The 20,339-nt window shown below is 40.5% G+C and overlaps 3 protein-coding genes across 5 annotated transcripts; 1 reads left to right on the top strand and 2 right to left on the bottom strand.

Moving 5' to 3' along the window:
• Positions 1-1,304: 1,304 nt before the first annotated feature.
• Positions 1,305-5,790, bottom strand: LOC103477956 (uncharacterized). The gene is made up of 3 exons (XM_008431337.2): positions 5,033-5,790; positions 2,386-3,147; positions 1,305-2,164 (listed from the first exon to the last, which is right to left on the bottom strand). Exons 1-3 carry the CDS (start codon positions 5,330-5,332, stop codon positions 1,649-1,651), a joined length of 1,578 nt encoding a protein of 525 aa, XP_008429559.1. The 5' UTR covers positions 5,333-5,790; the 3' UTR covers positions 1,305-1,648.
• Positions 5,791-7,375: 1,585 nt separating this feature from the next.
• On the bottom strand, positions 7,376-10,336 carry ino80e (INO80 complex subunit E). Of its 2 annotated transcripts, XM_008431338.2 has the most exons (8): positions 10,228-10,336; positions 9,903-9,985; positions 9,739-9,809; positions 9,606-9,658; positions 9,448-9,529; positions 8,952-9,072; positions 8,583-8,681; positions 7,376-8,276 (listed from the first exon to the last, which is right to left on the bottom strand). In XM_008431338.2, exons 1-8 carry the CDS (start codon positions 10,286-10,288, stop codon positions 8,070-8,072), a joined length of 777 nt encoding a protein of 258 aa, XP_008429560.1. In that variant the 5' UTR covers positions 10,289-10,336; the 3' UTR covers positions 7,376-8,069. The 2 variants fall into 2 exon arrangements, with proteins under 2 accessions (XP_008429560.1, XP_008429561.1); XM_008431339.2 differs by lacking the exon at positions 8,583-8,681.
• A 2,191-nt stretch (positions 10,337-12,527) lies between these two features.
• Positions 12,528-18,882, top strand: LOC103477958 (zinc-binding protein A33). Of its 2 annotated transcripts, XM_008431342.2 has the most exons (7): positions 12,528-12,670; positions 12,826-12,942; positions 13,102-13,197; positions 14,775-15,008; positions 15,439-15,461; positions 15,599-15,714; positions 17,590-18,882. In XM_008431342.2, exons 2-7 carry the CDS (start codon positions 12,877-12,879, stop codon positions 18,141-18,143), a joined length of 1,089 nt encoding a protein of 362 aa, XP_008429564.1. In that variant the 5' UTR covers positions 12,528-12,670; positions 12,826-12,876; the 3' UTR covers positions 18,144-18,882. The 2 variants fall into 2 exon arrangements, with proteins under 2 accessions (XP_008429564.1, XP_008429563.1); XM_008431341.2 differs by having other exon boundaries at positions 12,528-12,942.
• The last annotated feature ends 1,457 nt before the right edge of the window (positions 18,883-20,339 follow it).

Below are 20,339 nucleotides of genomic sequence, written 5' to 3'. Positions count from 1 at the left end.
ATAAAAATAAAAAAATATTAAAAGAAAATGCGTTGTTTTGTTAAGTGTCTATCGATGCAGTATGATAAGAAAAAAAAACTGAAAAATTATAATTATTACTAATATTATTTTGTTAGAAAAAATATTAGTTACGATGTTATGGAGGGGGAATAGATTATTTCAAACCGCTGAAATGCCCCTTTGGCAAATAAAGAGCAAATGTTCCCATATCTAAAAAAAAATGTTTTCTATGGTGACAGGAAAAATACAGTTAAGGACTTACAAATAAATTAATTAGTTCCCATGTTATGGAGGAGGGACAGATTATTGCAAACAGCTGAAATATTTGGTTCCCACCTCATACCTTTGGCAAATAAAGAGCAAACGTTCCCAAATCTATAAGATATTTTGTGCATAGCGAGAGGAATAAATACATTTAAACACAGGGAAATTATTTACTTCCCATGTTGTAAACGGGTAAAACATTATTTCAAATAAATATTTGGTTTCCCCATAACTTTGGCAAATTAATAGCAAATAATAAGGTATTATATGAATATATTTTATCCATTAATCTGTCATATTTTACATTAGAACGCGATTCGCCGGAAAGCATACTCTTTTTTCAGGTCCCGCCATCTAGCTTCCATCTTTTTACATCAAAAATAAAACATTATAAATGCACACAATGTGTTCAGAGACAGTGTTTGACGCCTGGTTGATAATCAGTGAGGCTTAAGAGAACATAACAATAGTTGGAAAAGGACACAAAAAATAAACAAAACAAAGAAGAAGCCCACAAAATGTTTATTTTATTTATTTTAGAGGGTTGTTTTGTTGGTTTTCTAACAGCAGCTGTCGATTAAATTAAAAGTTACGACCTTGACATGATTACGTGATTCGTTTTACCGAGAAATGGATCAGAAGCCAAAAAGGTCGGTTCCGCCTCTCTGGCTGCAATACGCGCTCCCGCCACAGGGTGGAGCAATACCTGATCTGTGATTTTTAATCACGGGTTTTTCAGTGTGGAGTTAGCATGTTTTTCCGTGGATGTGTGGATTCTCTCCAGGTCTTCCAGCTTCCCCCAAGCGTCTAAAATATGCATGTAGGTTTAGCTGGCCACACTATTCGTCTTTAATGTCTCTGTGCTGCAGTGTGATGGAATGGTGACCTGTCCAGTGTGTGCTCTCCTTCTCATCCAATGACACCTTGAAACCAACACCTCTCTGCACCCCCACGAGGACCAAGCAGCTATACAAAGTTGTATGGATTTGTGATTTTATGTATCAATAATAAAAACAAAAAAATAACAAAATAGAACATGCTAGGATTGTAAGCAAGCGTTATCCTTTATTTGACTTTACAGGTGCTAAAATCCGACACGGGAGTTGAGTTGAGCCTTTTGATCCCAAAGCACAGTGTGTGTTTTTGTAAATCAGACATCTCAAATGCAGCAGTTTATTTGGACAGCCAGCTTTCCACAGTGACCTGTAGCACATTGTGCAGCATTTCAACTTTATTACATTAAGACAAAACCTGAAAACTCTTCTAAGGCATATCAAATGACATCAAGTTTTAATTTTTCAGCTTCCCGGGTGCATAAGTAAAATCCAAAGCAAAACTGAATAAAGACACTTTATTTATGGCTTTGTCTAAACCTTTCACTCTTTTACTCTGACTCCTTCCCAAACGCCTCTCTAGCTGCACCAAAAACCACATCTATCATCCCCATGATAAAGTTTCCTCCCATCATGAACACGCTGCCCACTCCGCTCCCACCTCTCCAGGCCAGCCGGCCCAGTCCTCCGCCCACAGCCTGAGCTTGACCCCCCATTTCTGACACCACGGTACCCACGTAGCCTTCAGTCTGCTCCCACAGCCTCCCTCCAAAGAACTTGGTCAGCCACCAGCTATTATCCAGAACGCCACCAAAAATCCCCGCTGTGTCTCCGGCCAGGGTCCCCATGCCCGTCAGGCCGGTGTGGCAGCTGCTCAGCAGGGCCTCCGCCATTGACGAAGAACAGTAGTAAACACTGGAGAAGCAGGTCTCCCCAACACCGAGCAGCATTTCTCCAGCTGATCCCGTCCAGGAGAGGAGGTCAGAGGTGAGGAGGTGGAACAGCGTGAAGGTGTCGCCAGGCAGCGCGGACAGGACTCCCACATCTTCCTGGAGAACGTGAGTCACCTGAAGAAGAAATGGGTGTTAGAGGAGTGAAACCATGCAACTGTACCAGATGTGTTAACTAATACTATGTGGTACATTTCACCAAAAACCTGCATGTTTAAGACTTTTTCCACATCTTTACTAGCGGTGCCAATAAACTTAGAGTTTTATCTAATAACAGAAGGCCTCTGTGGCTTAAAAACAGAAATGAAAGGCAGGATTTAATGCTCATGCTGCATCACCTGGGCAGGAAACTCTGTGATGGTGGAGAACACGGGGCGGAGAGGAGCTTTCAGGATGGACAGGGTGGTGGACAGGGTGGTGGACAGGACGTAGAGCAGAGTGCTGGTGGAGTTTGAGTCGTCTTCAGGAACAGATTCGCTGTACTGCTGCACCCTGCTGCTGACAGAAACTACAGATTCTGCTGCGGTTTCCTCAGAAAGGTCAGAATCCTCAGATTTAGCATCAACACCAACCCTTTCCTCCGGCGATGAATCTTTGCTGCCCTGCTCTCTGCCTGCCTTTGCATGTGGGTCAACAGTTTCTGAATTCACATCTGATTGTGCGGCATTTGCATGAAGCGCGTCGGTGTGAAGCCCCTCTGCGGCTGCAGCTGTCTGCCTGTCTTCTCCCCCACAGCCTTCAGAGAACAGCTCCTCCACCCCTAACATCTCCTCCAGCTCCTTCATGCTCACTTGCCTCTCCGCCTCTTCTGTCTCTTTGATTAACCCCACGCTGAAGCCGCCCTTCCCCTCTGGAGGAGCGCAGCACGCTGCCGTCCACAGCGGCTTGGCCTGACACGCTTCGTCTCCATCCTCCGCTGCCCCGAGACGTCCTGCTCCTGTCAGAACGTAGACACCCCCTCCTAAAGCGGCGCACTTGGGAATGATGCTGGACTGGATCAGTGCCGCCACTGTCGAGTCCCACCGTTGAAGCGGAGAGTCAGACGGATCCTCTGTTGCGCCTCTAAGAAGAGCTGGAACGATGATGTGTTCTTCCTCTGTCTGCCAGGGAAAAAAAGAATCAAATTAATTATTACTTTTACAGTAGATCAAACTTTTTTTGTTGTTGTAAAAGCTCCAACCTGAGTATTTTTCCAGCATCGTGTACTATTTGAATTCAATACGTCTGTTAATATTTCAGTTTTCAGGCATGTAAAAAGTCTGCAAGGTCAACTTTTCTCCCTCCACACCCTCTTTATCTTCCCATGAATATCTCCATAATGCATTTCTAAAATCTGAGTCATGCCTCTGCCAACTGTTTACACTGGGACTGAAAACTTCACCTGCCAATAAAATACAGATTAGAAATTAACAGCAACATGCATTACCATTGGGATTTGTAAATTAACATCCTGGTGACTAGTTGAATTAGAAATCTGATAAAAGACACTTACTTATCAATTTCTGACTCTTTTCTCAACTTTGCAGACTGTTGTGTTAATAAACTGACCTAAATGATTATTCCTATGTTGGAAATGACATTTAGCTTCTTCAGCTCTTTGGACCTCGACGGCTCTGAGTAATCCTGACTTCAAATGATAAAGGATCAACTAATGTTTTAAATATAAATTCAATAACAAATTGTGGTTTGAGGCGTTGTTTTTTATGTAATAAATAGATTTTCCATGACAGAATGACACTAAATATACTAGTGACATTGTTTTACATCTTTTTTTTGTCATTCCAAAGAAGAAACAGCTAAATTTATGTTTTTCCTTATTGTAAAATCTAAAAACAGATTTGATATTGGGTTCTTTAACAATGATAATAAGTAGGTATTTACCAAAAATGCTAAGTTGTCTTCTTAAAGGTTATGTAACATTTGTGGATCTACATAAGTCTTATTTATCTGGACTGAGGGCAAATATGCCTCTTAGGACTTCAAAGGCTAAACAACAGTTAAGATTTTTGGGCTATAAATGTGATAAACATGGCTCCTTTTAATATTTTTCAATACTATATAATATTATTTTTCAATAAATAATACTGAAAAATAGAACTTATTTTTCAATATTATTTATTGAAACCTTAGCTCTCCAGCAGGTGTTTTTATCTAAATGTAAAATATTTTCTAAAGTTTTGGCTTAAATACTGACCTGAATACCTTGTTTCTTCAACAATATGACCTTTTTTGAGTCTGTAGACTCCAAGTAGCGATTAATTGATTCCTAAATTAGTTGATGGTTATTTCAATAATTGATTCGTCACAATCAATCTGATTAACTTTTTCTGTCAACTCTTCCATAAAGTCCAGATTGCTGGAGGACACGACACAGCTGATCCAGTCAGCTGGTTCTCTCAGCTGAGCTCTGGATCTGTGCAGCTCCTCCAGAGTTACCATCCTCTGTGCTTCACTGATAAGTGCTCTGCTTTCCTCAGTGAGATCAGGTGTCGCGTCCGGACAGGTCTGGAGCTGCGACACTCTTTCCATTTTCAGATGATGGATTGAATCTTTGTGAAATCTTCAAAACTTCTGGTATTATTCTATAACGTATCTCTGCTTCTTTATCCCTGACCTGTCTGCAGGTCTTTAGGATGCTGAGGCCTTCAAGGAACAGCTGGATTTATTACAACTGGGTGATCTTGAAGGCAGCCCAGCCCGGTTGCCCAGGATTTAGCTGAATTAGGCATTACTCTGTCTTGTTCTATCACATAAAACATTAATTTGATACACTGAAGTTTGTGGTTGACAAAACATCTTTGGAAGCAATACCCGAGTCCAAAGAAAAACTTGAAAAAGAGAAACAGACACTTCACAGAATGCTTTCAAAGTGCGGTGCCTAGAAGCTATTTATGAAGAAACGAGGAGGGATTAGACTTTTAAATAACACCGTTTCTGTTTTCATTTCATGTTATCAAAACTAGATTGTGACAAATGTATCCTTACCACAGGCTCCCCCTCCTGCAGCTCCTCCCTCCCCGTCCATCCGTGGCTGAGATGGAAGGCCGAGCAGACAGCCGTGTCACAGGCCGGCCTGGACAGAGCGGCGAACGCCCGTCCCCCCGGCAGTCTGTGGCAGTGTCGGTGCAGCGGCGGCTCAGCTGCGGCTCCCCGGGGAGGCGTCTGTCTGTAGAAGCAGCCGTCACAGAGGGCGAAGCCTGGCTCCGAGTCATGCTCAGCTGGAAGAGACAGGCCCGGGCCCAGCAGCGCCAGCAGCCACACCGCAGCAGCAGCACTCAGCAACATGGTGGTGAGCTCAGCTTATCTTCCCTCTCTCACACTCAGTGAGAAGGGAGAGGCTTATAAATTATCCAGTGGTTTCCTTGTGTAGATGAAGAAGATAAATAATGGCTGCTGATGGGCTTCTTGCTCACCCCCCCCCTCCTCACTGACTCCTCGCTCTGTCCTCCGGTTTATCTGCAGCCATCCCTGCCTTCCTCCCCTGCCAGCCGAGCTCAGACAGGACGAATCAGTGGTTGCAGGAGCAATCTTGCTTACTCCTTCATTTCCTTGTCCCCCCTGACAGCCTCTCCCCCCCTCTGTCAGTTCCACCCTCTGACTCTCCCTCCGGCTGTTTCTGCACCTCACCACTCCCTCCGCAGCTACACCTTTACCGCTCACTGCTGTAATGCACACAGCCTGAGCCAACACCTACTGATTACCTGTAAGTCTGCATTCCCAAAAATCGGTTTGAGCACAACCAGCAAACCTTTGAACTCTATTATTCTTGAGAGACCTAACTCGGTAAAAAAAAAAAAAGACCAAATGAGCTCTATAATTATCAGTCTGTTGATGAAATCCTCATTAAACTGTAATGCAGACAGCAACATGTTCACTCTGAACTCACATGCCCACTTCCATGCCCTGCAGATTAAAGCCGACTTTCCCCAAAATCAGCAACATTCCTGCTGAGGCACGATTCTGGCACGGGTGGATTCTTACAAAATCATTATGAGGCAAAGGCGGCGTAAACACATAATCTTCACAGAGCAAGTGTAAGAGTGAAGGAAAACATCTCAAGCACTTCAGACAACAACAAGAGGTGGAGCTCAGCCAGAATGCCTTCACATTGCTCAAGAGTTATGGGCAAATGGAGCCAAAAGGCACCCATGAGGTTCTGCAGAGTGGTGTCAGCGTTCCTCTGCAGAGGTCAAGCAAGGAGTAGATATTACTCAAAACATGGATTGAGGTGCCTTTGCAGAAAGAAAGAGCATGCTTACATGCCAACTTTAAAGAACGCAAACCTGGAACGAACATTTCTGGGTGTGATGTTCAGGGTGGGGCATGAAGCCATCGAGTGAGATATGTGCAACGCTTCAGACGAATGTTGCAACAAGGTCAGAAGTTTCTCTAGGGTTGCTTCTGTGCTATTTAAATAGCAAAGCTGGGAATATTTTAGTTGAAAACAAAATGTTTAGTGAGCTAAAATCGAAAAATGTCGATACACAAATTTACAAGTGCAAAAACAAAGTGTTTATGTATTTAAAAAAGGTTATTTTGACATTCTTAAAGACAAAAGCTGATACCTGGCACAGGTTAAATATACCAGAACTGTAACAAATAGACATTCATAACTCTAAGGTTACAAACGATGAACTGTGAGATGGTGGTTGATCCAAGCAAAGCAAAAACCAATCTCTGAAGAACAAATAAGGATGAATTCACTGGCTATCCAGAGGAAGCATAGAATCAGCCGTGGGATTGATCAAGTTGGCTAAATAGGTATTGATGCACCAATCAACCAGTCAGTGACTGAAGTCAGAGTTTTTCCTTGGACAGCTCTGTCTGATGATCAGCAAGTCAAATGTCACAGGAGGAAAAGGGCATTTTGGTGCAGAAAACTCAGAGCATGAGCAGTAGTTATGCAACGCTTGCAGCAGTCGAGCATTTATAATCTACAATAACAACTGGTCTGGTCATTTGTATCTTCAGGGCACCACCAGTCTTGGGGTTATTTTAATTAAAAAAATAAAAATACATGAATTCAATATATAATAAAATTAAATAATAATAAAATAAAAAAATGAGGCTTTGCGAAGTTAACTAATACTTTCATTACCTGGAGAACAAAGATGTCATATCATTGTGAGCTTGTTAGAAGTAAAAATACGTTTTTGGGGAACTTGAAGCTAACAGCTAACGCTAATAGCTAGTCAAATCTAAGCTGCCCATTTTAAACTAAACATGTTCATATCAATGGCAAAGAATAGTTTTAGCCGTTATAAACAGTTTACAATTTCACAACAAACTATGTAAAGTTGGTGCCATTTTGTGAAGTTGAACATAAACTCTGCTTCCATGTGGAAAAAAGCTGCTTGTATCAATCCACCGACTGATGTAAAAATGTTCAGATTGAGTCAGACGAGCCGTTAGCTTCCACCAAAGATTCATTTATAATTTCTTCTAGCTCATAAAAATACAACATCTTTCTACTACAGGGAAGGGAAATAAATATTACCTACCCATAATACTTCTACAGAACCACCGTTAGCCCTTTAATGCTGTGCAGGTTTTAGGCACCAACATGTCACAACAGAGTAGAAGCTTTCCAGTTAATCCTATTTTGGAAGTTGAAATGCAAAATCTCTGCTTAGGGCAAAATATCTGTTGCTGTTCAGAAAAACAGATAATGCATCTTTTTAATGGTCAATGTTTTTCACATTTAATTATCGGGAGAAGAAAAAAATATTTTACATTGTAAAACTGGCAGATTAAGACACAAAAAGAAATCAGTTCTGGTCGGGAAAACATAATCAGTGCACCTATACAACTAAGACTGAATTTAAGAAACTATCACTGTTTCACGGTTTTATTACTTCAACAACACATTTCTGCAGTTTTATTTTGCCTGCAATTAATCTCATATCCACCAGGGGGAGCTTGCCTTTCAGGACAAACATTCAAGTCCTCTCTTTCACCCCTTACAGACAGAAGCAGGCCCCCCCTCCTCCGTCTTGCCGTTAGATACATCTCCCAGTCGCTTTCACTCATTGGGGATGTCGATGACGAGCTCGGCCTCGTCTCCCTCCCCTCTGTCCTCGTCTCCCCTGTCGCTGTCCCCGTCGCTCTCACCTTCCTCGTCAGCCGCATCTCCGCTGAGCATTTGTTTGGGAACCCAGCTGAAGGGGCCGCTGGCTGTTTGAGGGGCACCAGAGGCTGACGTGTAGTTAGCCGCCATCGGACCAACAACCTGAGGAGCAGGAGGGTACAAATGATTTCAAAATCGTGACACAGGAAGGGACAAAATCCTCTTAAATAAAAGATGAGTGGCAATGGAAGGCTACGTCACAGATGTATAAATAAAAACAAGACAAAACATGTGTTATGTGTCTTAATTTAAGGAACTGTTGCATGAAAAGACACCATTTTGCATTATACTGAGTAAAATACTGAATAAAATAAGATAAAATCTGAAATAAACTAATAAGACCAAATATTTGCAATATGTTTTATGACTACTGCTCTCTGTAAATATCTCCAATCCCCCTCCTCTCACCTTCCCTGTGGCCTCTCGCTTGTTTTTTGGCGTCTTTGTTTTTCTCTCTTTCTTCACTCGCTCAGCTGGCGGTGCCAAATACTCTGGTGGGAAGGGCATCTGCCCCACACACATGCACACCCCGATTTTTCCAAATGACCACATGCACACATTCGTGAGGAGTTTACGACACACACATACACAGACCAAACACAAAAAGAACAAACACAGGAGAATGAACGGTACAGAGATGGTGAAGGCATTAAAAAAAAAACAAAAAAACGACAACAATAAAACAGGCATAAATAAAAAAATGCTCAATGAAAACAGGGATTATGCCTGCAGATGATAAGATGGTAATGGCTGCAGAGGAAGAGATGGAGAACTCACGGCGTTGAGGTAAGATCCGGCGCTGGACGACTGCAGGGGGTTTACTCCAGAACGGGACAGCAGAGAGAGATGAGGCGATGACGAAGAGGAGGAAAGACAGGCTCCAGGGCTGCTTTTTCGCCTGAATAAAAAGAAAGAAAGAGAAGGTGTCAAAAAGGATGGATATAATATATATGTAAAATGCCTGCACAGCTGAAAAGCTGCAACATGCTCCTAAGTTTGATTTCCTGACATCAAAAAGAAGATAATGCATTCTTTTTTCCAAAATCATTCTTAATGTAAATAGTACAATAATAAATTACTATTTTACTCAAAGTGCACTTTTCTAAGAATTCTAGAAAGTTGCAAAATCTTGAATAGCGACAAATACAAGTCTAATAACACAACATAGAAGTATTAGGATTTGATTTAATGGTTTTTAAAGTCATTGAAAGCTCTTTTTAAAGATACAGGTCTAGTTGGATCATTTTCCAGCTTATAAAAATTTGTAGCTTACTTCTTTGCGATTTCTCGTTCTCTTTCCCTCTCTCTTAGTCCTTCCCCTTCACTGTTTTCTGAAGAAACTGTTGCATCTGAATCTGAGAAAGAAGTAAGAAAACATGATTCAGTAAGAAAGTAAAATAGATCATATAGATTTATTTATGTTCCACCTACCAGAGGAGTCTTCATCAACCCTCTCATATTGGAGCAATCTGTCTAGAAGGAAGCTGGAAACCAGGGGAAGCTTCAGTTTACCACGATTTTATTTTTCAAACACCTGGATGTGTTCAAGCAAAATCAATCTCACCTTTTGTCTCGGGAAACCTTCAGAAGTTTTCTTTGTGCTCTTCTCAACTCCTCCTGAAAACATTCCTGTTCCTGTAAACCAGCAAAAGCAGCAGTAAAAACGAAGTAAAGCACGAATCCTGGGAAGAAAACACTTGTGATTAAAAAAAAGGAAAAATCACTCACATAAACAAGGAATTTTAATTTTCTTTTGAGATTTTTGTACTTCCGCTTGTAGTCGACCTCTACGTCTGTCTGACCGTTCATTTCTGAAAAATTAAGATGCAAAACGGTTAAAAATCAACCATCTGCAAGCTGTTTTGGCGCAGTGTAGGATGCATTTCAAACTGTGTGTTGAGAGCTCAGTTAGCTTAGTTAGCTGTAGCAACGCTGTTTTAATGCTACATTTGTCAACATGCAGGACACAAACACCGCTGAAAAAATACAATATCTTGAAAAAGTAAGAATACCACTGAAAATATCAAAACTCTTTGAAAATATAATTTGCTACCTCTAGCTTGGGTCGGTCTCTGCGACATCCTCTTGTTTACATGCGTCTTGCTCCGCAGCATTTCCGGTTAGGTAGATATATCACAGCTCAATGCTGCCCCCCGCAGGTTAGGAGGTTGTAGTTCACCATCTGCCTCAAAAAAACAGAGCATTACTCACCATGGCGTAGATTCATTGAATAAACTACGTTAATGTTGTTGATATTGATGTTTATAGTTTACACCAAATTTAAAAATTCCAAATTTAGCTTAGCATTAATGCAGAGTATAACACTGAAGCAATGAAATATAATGTCTGACACCAAAAAATATTTTATGAGGTACACAGTTGTGGGGAAGAAGGCTAAGGGGACATTAACTCCCTCAAAGTAAGTCACAAATTTTTAATGGTGAAGAAGCTGACTGCACGCAGAGCTACATCCAGGCACATTAATGGAAAGTTCTGTGGAAGGAAAAAGCATGGTAGAAAAGGTCCAAAAGCTGTTGCCTTTAGAAATTTCTGAAAGATATTATATTCACTGTCTGTATGAATTCACAATGTTTTAGTCATAACATCAACAGCCACTAAAACATACCCAGCATGCACTTGAGTGACAAGTTTCATTCCTTGTTTCATGAATCTCGTGGACCAGAAACTGAACTGAGGGGGGCGGGGGGGAACTGGTCAGTTACCCCACCGTTACATTTCCAGATAAAGTTTTGCCATTTTTCATTTGGAAATCAAAGGAGGCAGATTAAAGAGGCACATATTTAAATTTGATTGTGGGAGTCATGCCACCATGTTACTGTAGGTCTGCTGTGTTTGATCAAATCCAAGGTCAGTGCAACCATTGACTAGGAGATTAAAGAGTTCTCCATATTTTTCTCTACAAGCTTTTGTACATGTGATTTCATGGTGCAATAATTCATGCTAACTGAGCCCAGACTAAGTACTGAATGCCAATCCTGCAAAGTAATGAACTGAAATGACTTCAGACTTGTATAGCGCTTTTCAGGACCCTCAAAAACACGTTACAATGAAATCAGTCATTTTCATTCACACACACACTCTCTGATGACGGCAAGCTACTGGATTGTAGCCATAGCTGCCCCAAGGCAGATGCAGCTGTCTGACATTATCTAGCATTGCTGTATTACATATGGTTTTAATATTCTTATTTTCTCCAAAAATCCATTTTGGAGCCATAATTATCAAAATTAACAGAAATAAATACATAAAATGTTTCCCTCTGCATGCAATTAATGTATATAAAACATGAGCTTCCATTTTTTAAATGAATTATAGCATTTTCCAATTATCAACATACAAATGTATTTTCAATGTAAAGTCTTCAATTTTAGTACCCTAATATAAGATAGCTTTGTTGTTTGTTGTACTTTCTGATTGCAATTTAGATGCAGAAAAGGGCAACAATGTACAATATAAACAATATACCTTCTGATTTTTAAGTAGCATCTTAAAAATTTGCATCTTTTCCTTTCTCTTTGAAAATATACTCTACTTTGTGTGACTCTGTCACATAAATCTCACAATAAAATACTTCAAATTTGGTTCGCATTTTTAAAAAAGTGCATCACATAGTCCAATTCAATAAATAAATAATACATATGCAATGATTGAATATATTATGAAGTGTAAAAATCTTTCTGTGAGTCATAATTTGGAGCCAGTTCGACTCTCCCTCAGTGAAACTCTGATGCCGTCTTGCAGTAAGATTTCGTTCCTTACTCATCTCCCCCTGCAGGTGTCCTCTCCACCTGCAGCAGGTTGTACTGCACCAAGTTTGCAGCCTAACCTTAGCTCTCTACAGTCACTTGCCCGGGCCCAGAATCATGAATTATAGATGAAGAACATTTGCAGAGATGCTGCTTCAGTGCACATACCCCATAGCCTGTAGCCAGACCCTCTGTGTTTGTGTGGGATTCGTTGGGGGAGGGGAATAAAGAGATGTGGACCACAGCGCCTTGTTGGAGTACAGATAGCATTAACCTGGACATTTAGTTTGAGTTCCTCCCTCTCAAAGCAGAGTCCTTTCATGCACCTTCCCCAGCAGGGCGGTAACAGTGCATACAGCTGCAACCCAGGATCCCGCCACCCCTTCCAGAGACATCACAGAGCCACCTTTCAAAAATAAACATGGATCCTCTCCCTTCCAGGCACAGCAACTGATATGAAACACAATCTCTGACTGGCTGGCTGCCTCTCTTGTTGTTTTCCAAAGACACAGGCAGACAGAAATAGATTCATCTGTTTCTGCTTCCATAAATCGCTGCTGCCAACCTCTCCCTATCAGCCAACAATCCCTCCTGGCAGCTCCAGTCCTCTGCCCCTCCTCTTCCTCCCCTGCTTGTTTCTAATGGATCCATATATTCTCAAGTCAGGCTGTTGCTCCTGATTACCCGAGCCTGTCAATGCGTTTCGTCTTGTGAATTTTCTGCTTGGATGTACGTCCTTGTCTTGTCTGCTGTTTTCATCGTGTCAGCATGTGTGTTCCTGTCTTTTCCCCCCCATGTCTCCCCGTCTCCTTGATGTGTACTAATGTCCTTCACGTTGTCTCACACTCATAATGCCTTCCATCGCTTTTTTTTTATTATTTCAGCTTCTCTGAGGTCCTTTTGGTTCAGCGTTGCTCCTTATTCAGGAAACTGGAATGTACCAGAACCACACCAAAGACACAAACAACAACTGCAGCAAAAGCCTTCTCTGTGAGAACAAGGTAAGCTTCATGGTTTGTTGCTCTCTCTGTCTTCATAACATGCCCCTGTTTGTTGAAAGATGATCCTTTAAGCAAACAAATCCTGGGAAACTTTTCTACTCACTTTGCCTTTTCTCCAATAACCTGCCTCTTCTGTGTGTGTCTGTGTGAGTGTTACAGGCCAAGCTTGTTCAGTCTATTAAAAGAATCAAACATGAGGTAGACGAATGCAGAGAAGCAGAGAGAGACACGTACACAGACTCGGTGGAAGTAGAGGTATTTTTGCTGCATTCTTCACTCCAACACAAATACGCTCCTGTCAGACACAAAAGGTTCAGCTCCACACAGAATAATTATGATTGAAGCAGTATGAAAACACTGAGGTAAAAACATGCCTGACAAAAATAATCCTTGCAGAAGTAGTTCCCTTATGAAAAGGCCGTTATCTCTGGAGGAGCTACAGAGATTCACAACTCAGGTGGGATAATCAGGCAAAAAAAGACAATTATAAGAGGTCATGTTTGCATTTTTACCACAAGATGAGATTGCAAATGTGTGGAAGACGGTGATGCAAAAAAAAAAAGCTGAAAGTTACTACAAAACACTGATGTTAGAAAATTCAACCAAGTTACCACAGATACGCCACAACATGGCAGAGTTTGATCTATTTTGAAAATAAGAAGTGTCTTGGTCTGTAGTCAAGAAACCATATTTGTTTATGTTCTTCTGTCATTTTCATATTACAGATAACATGTGTCAAACTCGAGGCCCGTGGGCCAAATTTGGCCTGCCATACCATTTTATGTGGCCCTAGATTATAGACTAAACATTAATATTATGTTTTCAATCAAAGTAATGCAGTTTTTATTAATTTACTGCCAAATTATATCAATCAGTCCCTCCAGTTTCTTGAGAATTATTGTGGAAATTTATGCAAAATCAACAAATCCTCTCACTTTTTTGCGCTAATAATTGGGAATTTATTGCACATTTTTCTAAAAAATTTACAAAACTTTCTTACTTGTACTAAACATCTGCCTCACCCTTAATCAACGTCAGATTATATTCCATGAACTATACATAATAAAAAGTCGCATTTGCCGTCACAATTAAACACAAATATCACAAATATTTCCAAATTAGTGTCACAAACACTTTGATTTTTATTGCAAGAAATCACTAAAAGTATCATAAAGTGACTGGAGTGACTAAAAAGATGGTGAATAATATTATTCAATCTGAAGAATTCATTGATTTTTTTAACAGTTTGGTGAACAAGTTTTATCAATACATCCTGACACAACCGGCCCTTTAAGAGCATTTATGGTCTTGATTTGGCCCAAAACAAAAATGAGTTTGACACTCCTGTTATAGAGCTACTGCTACTAGAAGCTTCATACCTTCCAGGTATGAAGATTTGCTGCTACAGTTGCATTCTTCTTCAAAGAATCAACTACGATGGACTGACTGCGAAACTAACACGTCAGAGTTTAACTTGTAGAAAATGTCCAATTATTTTTCTTCCATTTCAAAATGATACGTTCTTTGATGTATCGCAGAAGATCTCCCCAAAACGCATTGAAGTTGTTGGTTGTAACATCACAACATGTTAAAAATTCAACGGGTGCAAACATTTTTACAAGGCATGAAGTTGTAGTCTCACAATATGTGTTAAAAGGACAGGCTCTGAAAAATATGTGTGAAAAATTATGCTCAAGATAACCATCCATCTACACCTCACTGCGAAATAAATCACTCACAACTCCTTTAATTAAAAAACAAATTCAACATAACCAAATCATTTCATTTAATCTACACATTAAATATGTAAAAAAAAAACTCTCTTTTTTCAGAACAGGTTTGATGAACTAGAACGAGAAGTCAGAGCCGAGTTTCAGAACCTCCATCGCTTCCTGGAGGAGGAGGAGTACCAGAACCTGGAAAGACTGAAGAGGGAGAGACAGAAACTTCTGAAGCAGCTGAAGGAGAGAGAGAAGAAGATAGGCGCACAAGGAAGGGACCTGGAGAGAGCAATAACGGTGCTGAACAGCAAGTTGGCCGAGGAGGACAGTCCTAACCTGTTCAAAGTGAGGAAAACATGGAGGACAGAAGATTACTGGTTTGGTTTATTATTGATGTCGTGTTGCAGCTACAGCAATAAGCTCTGATGTTTCAGCATGCAGGAAGAAAATTCATGAACACATCATACTTGTGATTCGTTGTGATTACGCCTTCAGACTCGGAGCTGCAGGAAGAAATTGTGCTGCAGGTTTGCATCGGAGTAAACCTGCAGAGCTGCATTTAATTCGTTCTGCTGCATCTTCTTGGCTCCCGATCAGTTATTGACGCTGATCAGCTAAATAGTTGACTTCTCTAATTTAGAAGTGCAAATCAATTTCTCATTTAAAACGTAAAGGACAGGAGACAGTTGGTGTGTTTGTCAGCACATAAAAAGATGAAACATTGCTTATGAGTCGAGTTGACTATGATCATGTTCTAAACTTTGTCTCACTGCAGGAAATCCAAGATCTTGTAAAAAGGTAGGTTTATTTTACGGCGTTCTTTCCATAAACGTATCACTTATGTCCTTCTGTGTGTTGATAATCTGTTTGTGGTCTGGTATTCTCTTTGCTGTGAGCTCCATTTTAACTTTTCTCCTCTCACTTTGCTTGTTTAGGTCTCAGGTCCACTTCATTCGTCCTGCAGAGGTGGACACAGAGGTCCCCTCAGGTTGGTTTGTGGGTCCCATCCAATACAGGATATGGAAACACATGAAAAGCTGCCTCTACCCAAGTATGTGTCTACGCTGCTTTGCAAAAGTCTTCATAAACATTTTCACATATTCTCACATTACAGCCACATCCTCAGTCTATCTTATCTGAATTTCATGTGCTGGACCAGCACACCACCTTAATAACCACAGCAGTTTGGGACACAGCAATAAATCAAAAAGATGTTTCTTATTATAATTTTCATCGTTATCACAACAGTACTGCAAAATAAAGTTCTAAGTCCATGTCATCCCTCCTTACTGTAAATGTGACGTCTTGATTTGTAGATTGTAAAACTAATGAGATCCTGAGTTATGGATCTGTGCAGCCTCCAGAGTTCCTCTTTGATTTGTCTCTCCTTGTTCAGCCTGTCCGTTTAGATGGATGACCAGGTCCTGGTAGGTTTCCAGTTGCATCGCACTGTTTCTGCTTTCAGATGATGGACTTTACAGAGCTCTCTGAGATGTTCAAAGCTTTGGGTTTTGTTTTGTTTTATAACCTGACCCCACTTTAAGATTATCCACACCTTCCTCCCTAACTTGTCTGGTCTGTTCATTGGTTTTCATGATGCTCTTTGTTCACTGATGTTTGCTAAAATAAAAAACCTCTGAAGCCTTCACAGAACAGCAGATTTACAGTCAAATGAAATCACACACAGATGATGAACATTACTAGGCGACATCTAAAGACATTTCATTACAGTGGACTTTATTTAGGGGCATAAAAATGGAAGAAAATCTAACAAAAATAAATAAATGTCCTGTTCCATTAACTTGCGCTCTGCACGTTCTGCTACATCGTCGAACATGGAGTTCAATTGATTTTTCACCCCTTGTTCTGGTTTATTTATTCTATTGTTTGTGTTTTGGATTTGTTTCATTAGATTAGTGTTTATTTGTGCTTACAGTTTAGATTCGGTTCAAGTTTCTTTTTCATTCTCTTTGCTTCCTCGTCTTCAGCCTGCTGCTTCCTTCTCCAGCTGCATTTACTCACCTTTGATTAGCTCTTCTGGTCCATTGGTCATTTCCACATTTCCTCTGTATATTTAAGCTCCTCAGTTCTCATTTTCCCCACTAGATTCTGTTATCTCTGTTTTATTCCGTTCCCTTGCTGTTTCGCTGTCTTCTAAGTTTTTCCGTATCTTCATTAAATTATGAATTCCACGACTTTCCCATCCTCGAGTTGGATAATATTTTGTTACATTTATTCAGTTACATTTACTTGAGTTTCATTTCGGGGAAAACTACTTTAAGGAGTGTTTTTACACTGTACTTCTTAGTTTTACTTGAGTAATTCTAATATGAAGTATCATTCCTCTTAGTTGAGTAAAATTTCTGTGAATAACTTCAGTGAATGGAGAACAAGCTTGTTTTAATCAAATAAATTCTCCAGACACACACCTGCAGTTTTTATTAAAGTTTCATAGGTTTCATATTGAAAGAAAATTATTTGGAAACATATCTTTTTCCTTGATTATTTTGTATTAATTATTTTTATTTTGGCCTTCAAATATCAATATTTAAACATAACTTTCTATTTTTAAATATTAAATTATGGTTTTGCTCAGTTACTCAATCCTCGATTTGCCTTTTTACCAAATACTTTTTTACTCTTATGTGAGAAATTTCTTGAACAGCAACTTTTTACTTTTACTTGAGTAAAAAATAAGCTGAAGTAGCTGCTACTCTAACTTGAATAAAGTTTTTGTGTTCTGTATTTTGCCAACTGATCACACATGACACCACATTGTGTTCGTCTATCACATAAAATCCATACAAATACAGCGGTGTGACGAAACGTGGAAACACTCCAAGGATGCAAGAACTTGTATTGAACATCTTTGACAGCAGTATAGATTCATTAAATCTCTCTGAACTGAAACCGTTTCTGCCTTCAGATATTACATCGGTGAGGTTTGACCCGGACACTGCCCACCCTAATCTATGCCTGTCTGAGTCCTGCACTTCCGTTTGGTTCGACGTAGAGAAAGACACTTCTGAGGTCCAGGCCAACCCGCGTCGCTTCCACTATTACTACTGTCTGCTGGGCCACCAGGGCTTCAGCACCGGCCGACACTACTGGGAGGTGGAGGTGGGCTACAAGACGGCGTGGAGGCTGGGCGTGGCGCGGGAGGATGTCCCCAGAGGAGAGATGACGGCGACGGGAACCTCAATCGGCCTCTGGACTTTGGCCTTCAAGGGCGGGTCTGTCCTGGCCTGCACGGATCCGAAACCCACCAAGATCACCGTGTCCGCCCAGCTGGTCCGCATCGGCGTGTTCCTGGACTGTGAGGGCGAGGAGGTGACTTTCTACAACGCTGTTACCATGGCGCCCATTTACACCTTCTCCATGGGAACCGTCATGGTTCCCCTGTTTCCCTTCTTCAACCCGTGTGACACAGACGACGGAAAGAACACGGCGCCAATCGCAATCTTTAACCCCTCGCTTTAGGACCTCAGCATCTGGATTGATGGACAAACTGAATCCTGGAAGAATCATTAAAATGTAATTTATTTCTCAGTTTGCTTGATGCCAAACAGGTTCAGTTTATTGTCTTGTTTATTTAAAGGGGCAGTACTATGAGTTCTCCAGCCACATAGTGTCATTTTATAAATGTACCTTCAGTTGTTATCAAAATGCTGTATAGATCAAATATGACCTAAAAGAAATTTGACTTTGTAATTTAACACCTTGAAATTCTTTAAGAAACTCTTGTTCTTTCTGACACTCGGACTTCAGGAAATCACGTTTTTACCAGATTTACACTGATAAGTAGCTCATGTAATGAGCTCATTAGAGTTTTATCAGGTGCTTGCTAATTGCTGCTGGCTAGTCTGAGGAGCTTCATCTCAAAGGCGGAGCTAGGTCCACCCAGGCGCTTTGCTCAGCTTGATATTTACCACAGGAGATTAAATGACTTCTCAAACATACAAGAAAGAATCAAAGCAACACTCCAGATGTGTTTTTGATGAGGGAATAACATTAAAGCATGATATGAAGGTCAAATAAGTACATTTTACACAACACTGCCCCTTTAATTTAAAACAGGAACAAAAAGAAATGCAAGCTATTACTAATAATTATTGTAAACAGAACAATTTATTTTCCAGACTGATTGTTTTCTATAATGCAGAATGAGCAGCCAAGTTACACAATGTCTGCATTTATTAAAATGATTTTAAGACTGGTCTTTTATTGACATGTAAAGTGGACTCTTATAAAATAGAAGCAAACAGCAGCAGGTGCAAAGAGCTTCATGACGTAACCTTTGGCCTGCATATAAATATCTCCGCTATGTTGCTGTGACTCCTCCCTGCAAGGTTATGGGAGCTCAGAAAATGGCGCCGATAATGAGAGGTGAGGGAATGGTGCTTGATATCCAAAATGTAATTATAGTTGACACTAAATGATTTATTAAACTGAGAATAGAAAGGCGAAGCTCCGGGATCAAACCGGCCCTCCTGCTGCGTGACAGACGAAGGCGAGAAGACAGAAGATGGCATAACCTTTTTGTTTATTCTTAGTATTCATTTAGGCATGAAATAAAGAAAAAATAGTGACCATTTGTCGATACAAAACATCCGTGTGAAGAATTGTGCAAAATGGAAGAACAGAGAGACCATGTGGGGACGCCACACCACAAACAGTCCATCACAGCAGCAGTGATCAGAGAGGACAGACACGACTGGCTTAGTGTAAGGAGGAGCTGTGGTGGCAACAGAGGTGGTTTCTCCTTTTGGGTTGTCAGAATGTTTCTGGAACCGGAACGATGTGATAACTCTGATCTAGTGAGATGAAGCCTTCGTTGGGTGCAAGAAAAGTAAAAAACAAAGGCTGGTCATGTCTTAACACAACAGCCCTGTGATTTAGAGACACTCCTCGAGTAAAAAGCCTAAAAATAAATAACATTTTTACTGCTGCAGCATAATCTTGTACTAGCTATTTATAGACAAGCATTTAGACAGGCAGCATGGAGGTGAATCAGAAGGTCCTTCCTGGTTGGTGATCTTTCTGCATCAGGTTTGCATGTTTAGCACGCTTTGGTTCTCTCTGGATATCATGAATGTTGGTTTGACTCTGAAATGGCTTTAGGTGTGGGACAGTGTGTGTCATTTTGGCGCCCTACGATGGACTTGTGAGGCATCCTGAACGAACCAGGCCCACAACTGGCAGGAGAGAAAGAAATCACGATGCCATCCACTTACAGGACAAAGTCTTACCAAGAATTTTTAATGTAGTTTCTACTGCAAATGTCTCAGTACCCTTGAAATAAGACAAAACTGATTTATAAGTAAGATGTCAGCAAGATGCAGGAGCTTATTTCAAGCCAATAATTCCTTAGTATTGATGAAAAAGTTCCAGTTCTAGTTATGCAATAAGATATTTTCTCCATATAACTTGACATGTGTGGCAGATTATTTCATTTATAGCTGATACTTTTGTCATCAATATTAAGGAATTGTTCACTTAAAACAAGCTACTCTATCTTACTGAAAAGCTACATGTAAGTTAGTTGTGTCTTATTCCAAGTGAACTAAGATATTTGTATTAGAAAATAGACCAAAAAACTCTTTGTAAAATGTCGTGTTTTTGCAGAGTAAGCATGAACACAGCATCACAGAGCCTCCACTGTACTTCACAACAGGA

The sequence above is a fragment of the Poecilia reticulata genome, linkage group LG16, assembly GCF_000633615.1.
Source record: "Poecilia reticulata strain Guanapo linkage group LG16, Guppy_female_1.0+MT, whole genome shotgun sequence".
Taxonomy (NCBI): domain Eukaryota; kingdom Metazoa; phylum Chordata; class Actinopteri; order Cyprinodontiformes; family Poeciliidae; genus Poecilia; species Poecilia reticulata.
This window is presented reverse-complemented; position numbering and strand designations above follow the sequence as displayed.

Coding starts and splice junctions, on each gene's coding strand:
- LOC103477956 (XM_008431337.2), bottom strand. CDS start 5,332: ATGTTGCTGAGTGCTGCTGCTGCGGTGTGGCTGCTGGCGCTGCTGGGC. Junction 3,148..5,032: donor TGCAGGAGGGGGAGCCTGTG/GTAAGGATACAT, acceptor TTTCCCTGGCAG/ACAGAGGAAGAACACATCAT. Junction 2,165..2,385: donor TCACAGAGTTTCCTGCCCAG/GTGATGCAGCAT, acceptor TTTCTTCTTCAG/GTGACTCACGTTCTCCAGGA.
- ino80e (XM_008431338.2), bottom strand. CDS start 10,288: ATGCTGCGGAGCAAGACGCATGTAAACAAGAGGATGTCGCAGAGACCG. Junction 9,810..9,902: donor AATTAAAATTCCTTGTTTAT/GTGAGTGATTTT, acceptor GCTGGTTTACAG/GAACAGGAATGTTTTCAGGA. Junction 8,682..8,951: donor CCGGATCTTACCTCAACGCC/GTGAGTTCTCCA, acceptor TGTGTGGGGCAG/ATGCCCTTCCCACCAGAGTA.
- LOC103477958 (XM_008431342.2), top strand. CDS start 12,877: ATGTACCAGAACCACACCAAAGACACAAACAACAACTGCAGCAAAAGC. Junction 15,009..15,438: donor ACAGTCCTAACCTGTTCAAA/GTGAGGAAAACA, acceptor GTCTCACTGCAG/GAAATCCAAGATCTTGTAAA. Junction 15,715..17,589: donor GAAAAGCTGCCTCTACCCAA/GTATGTGTCTAC, acceptor TTCTGCCTTCAG/ATATTACATCGGTGAGGTTT.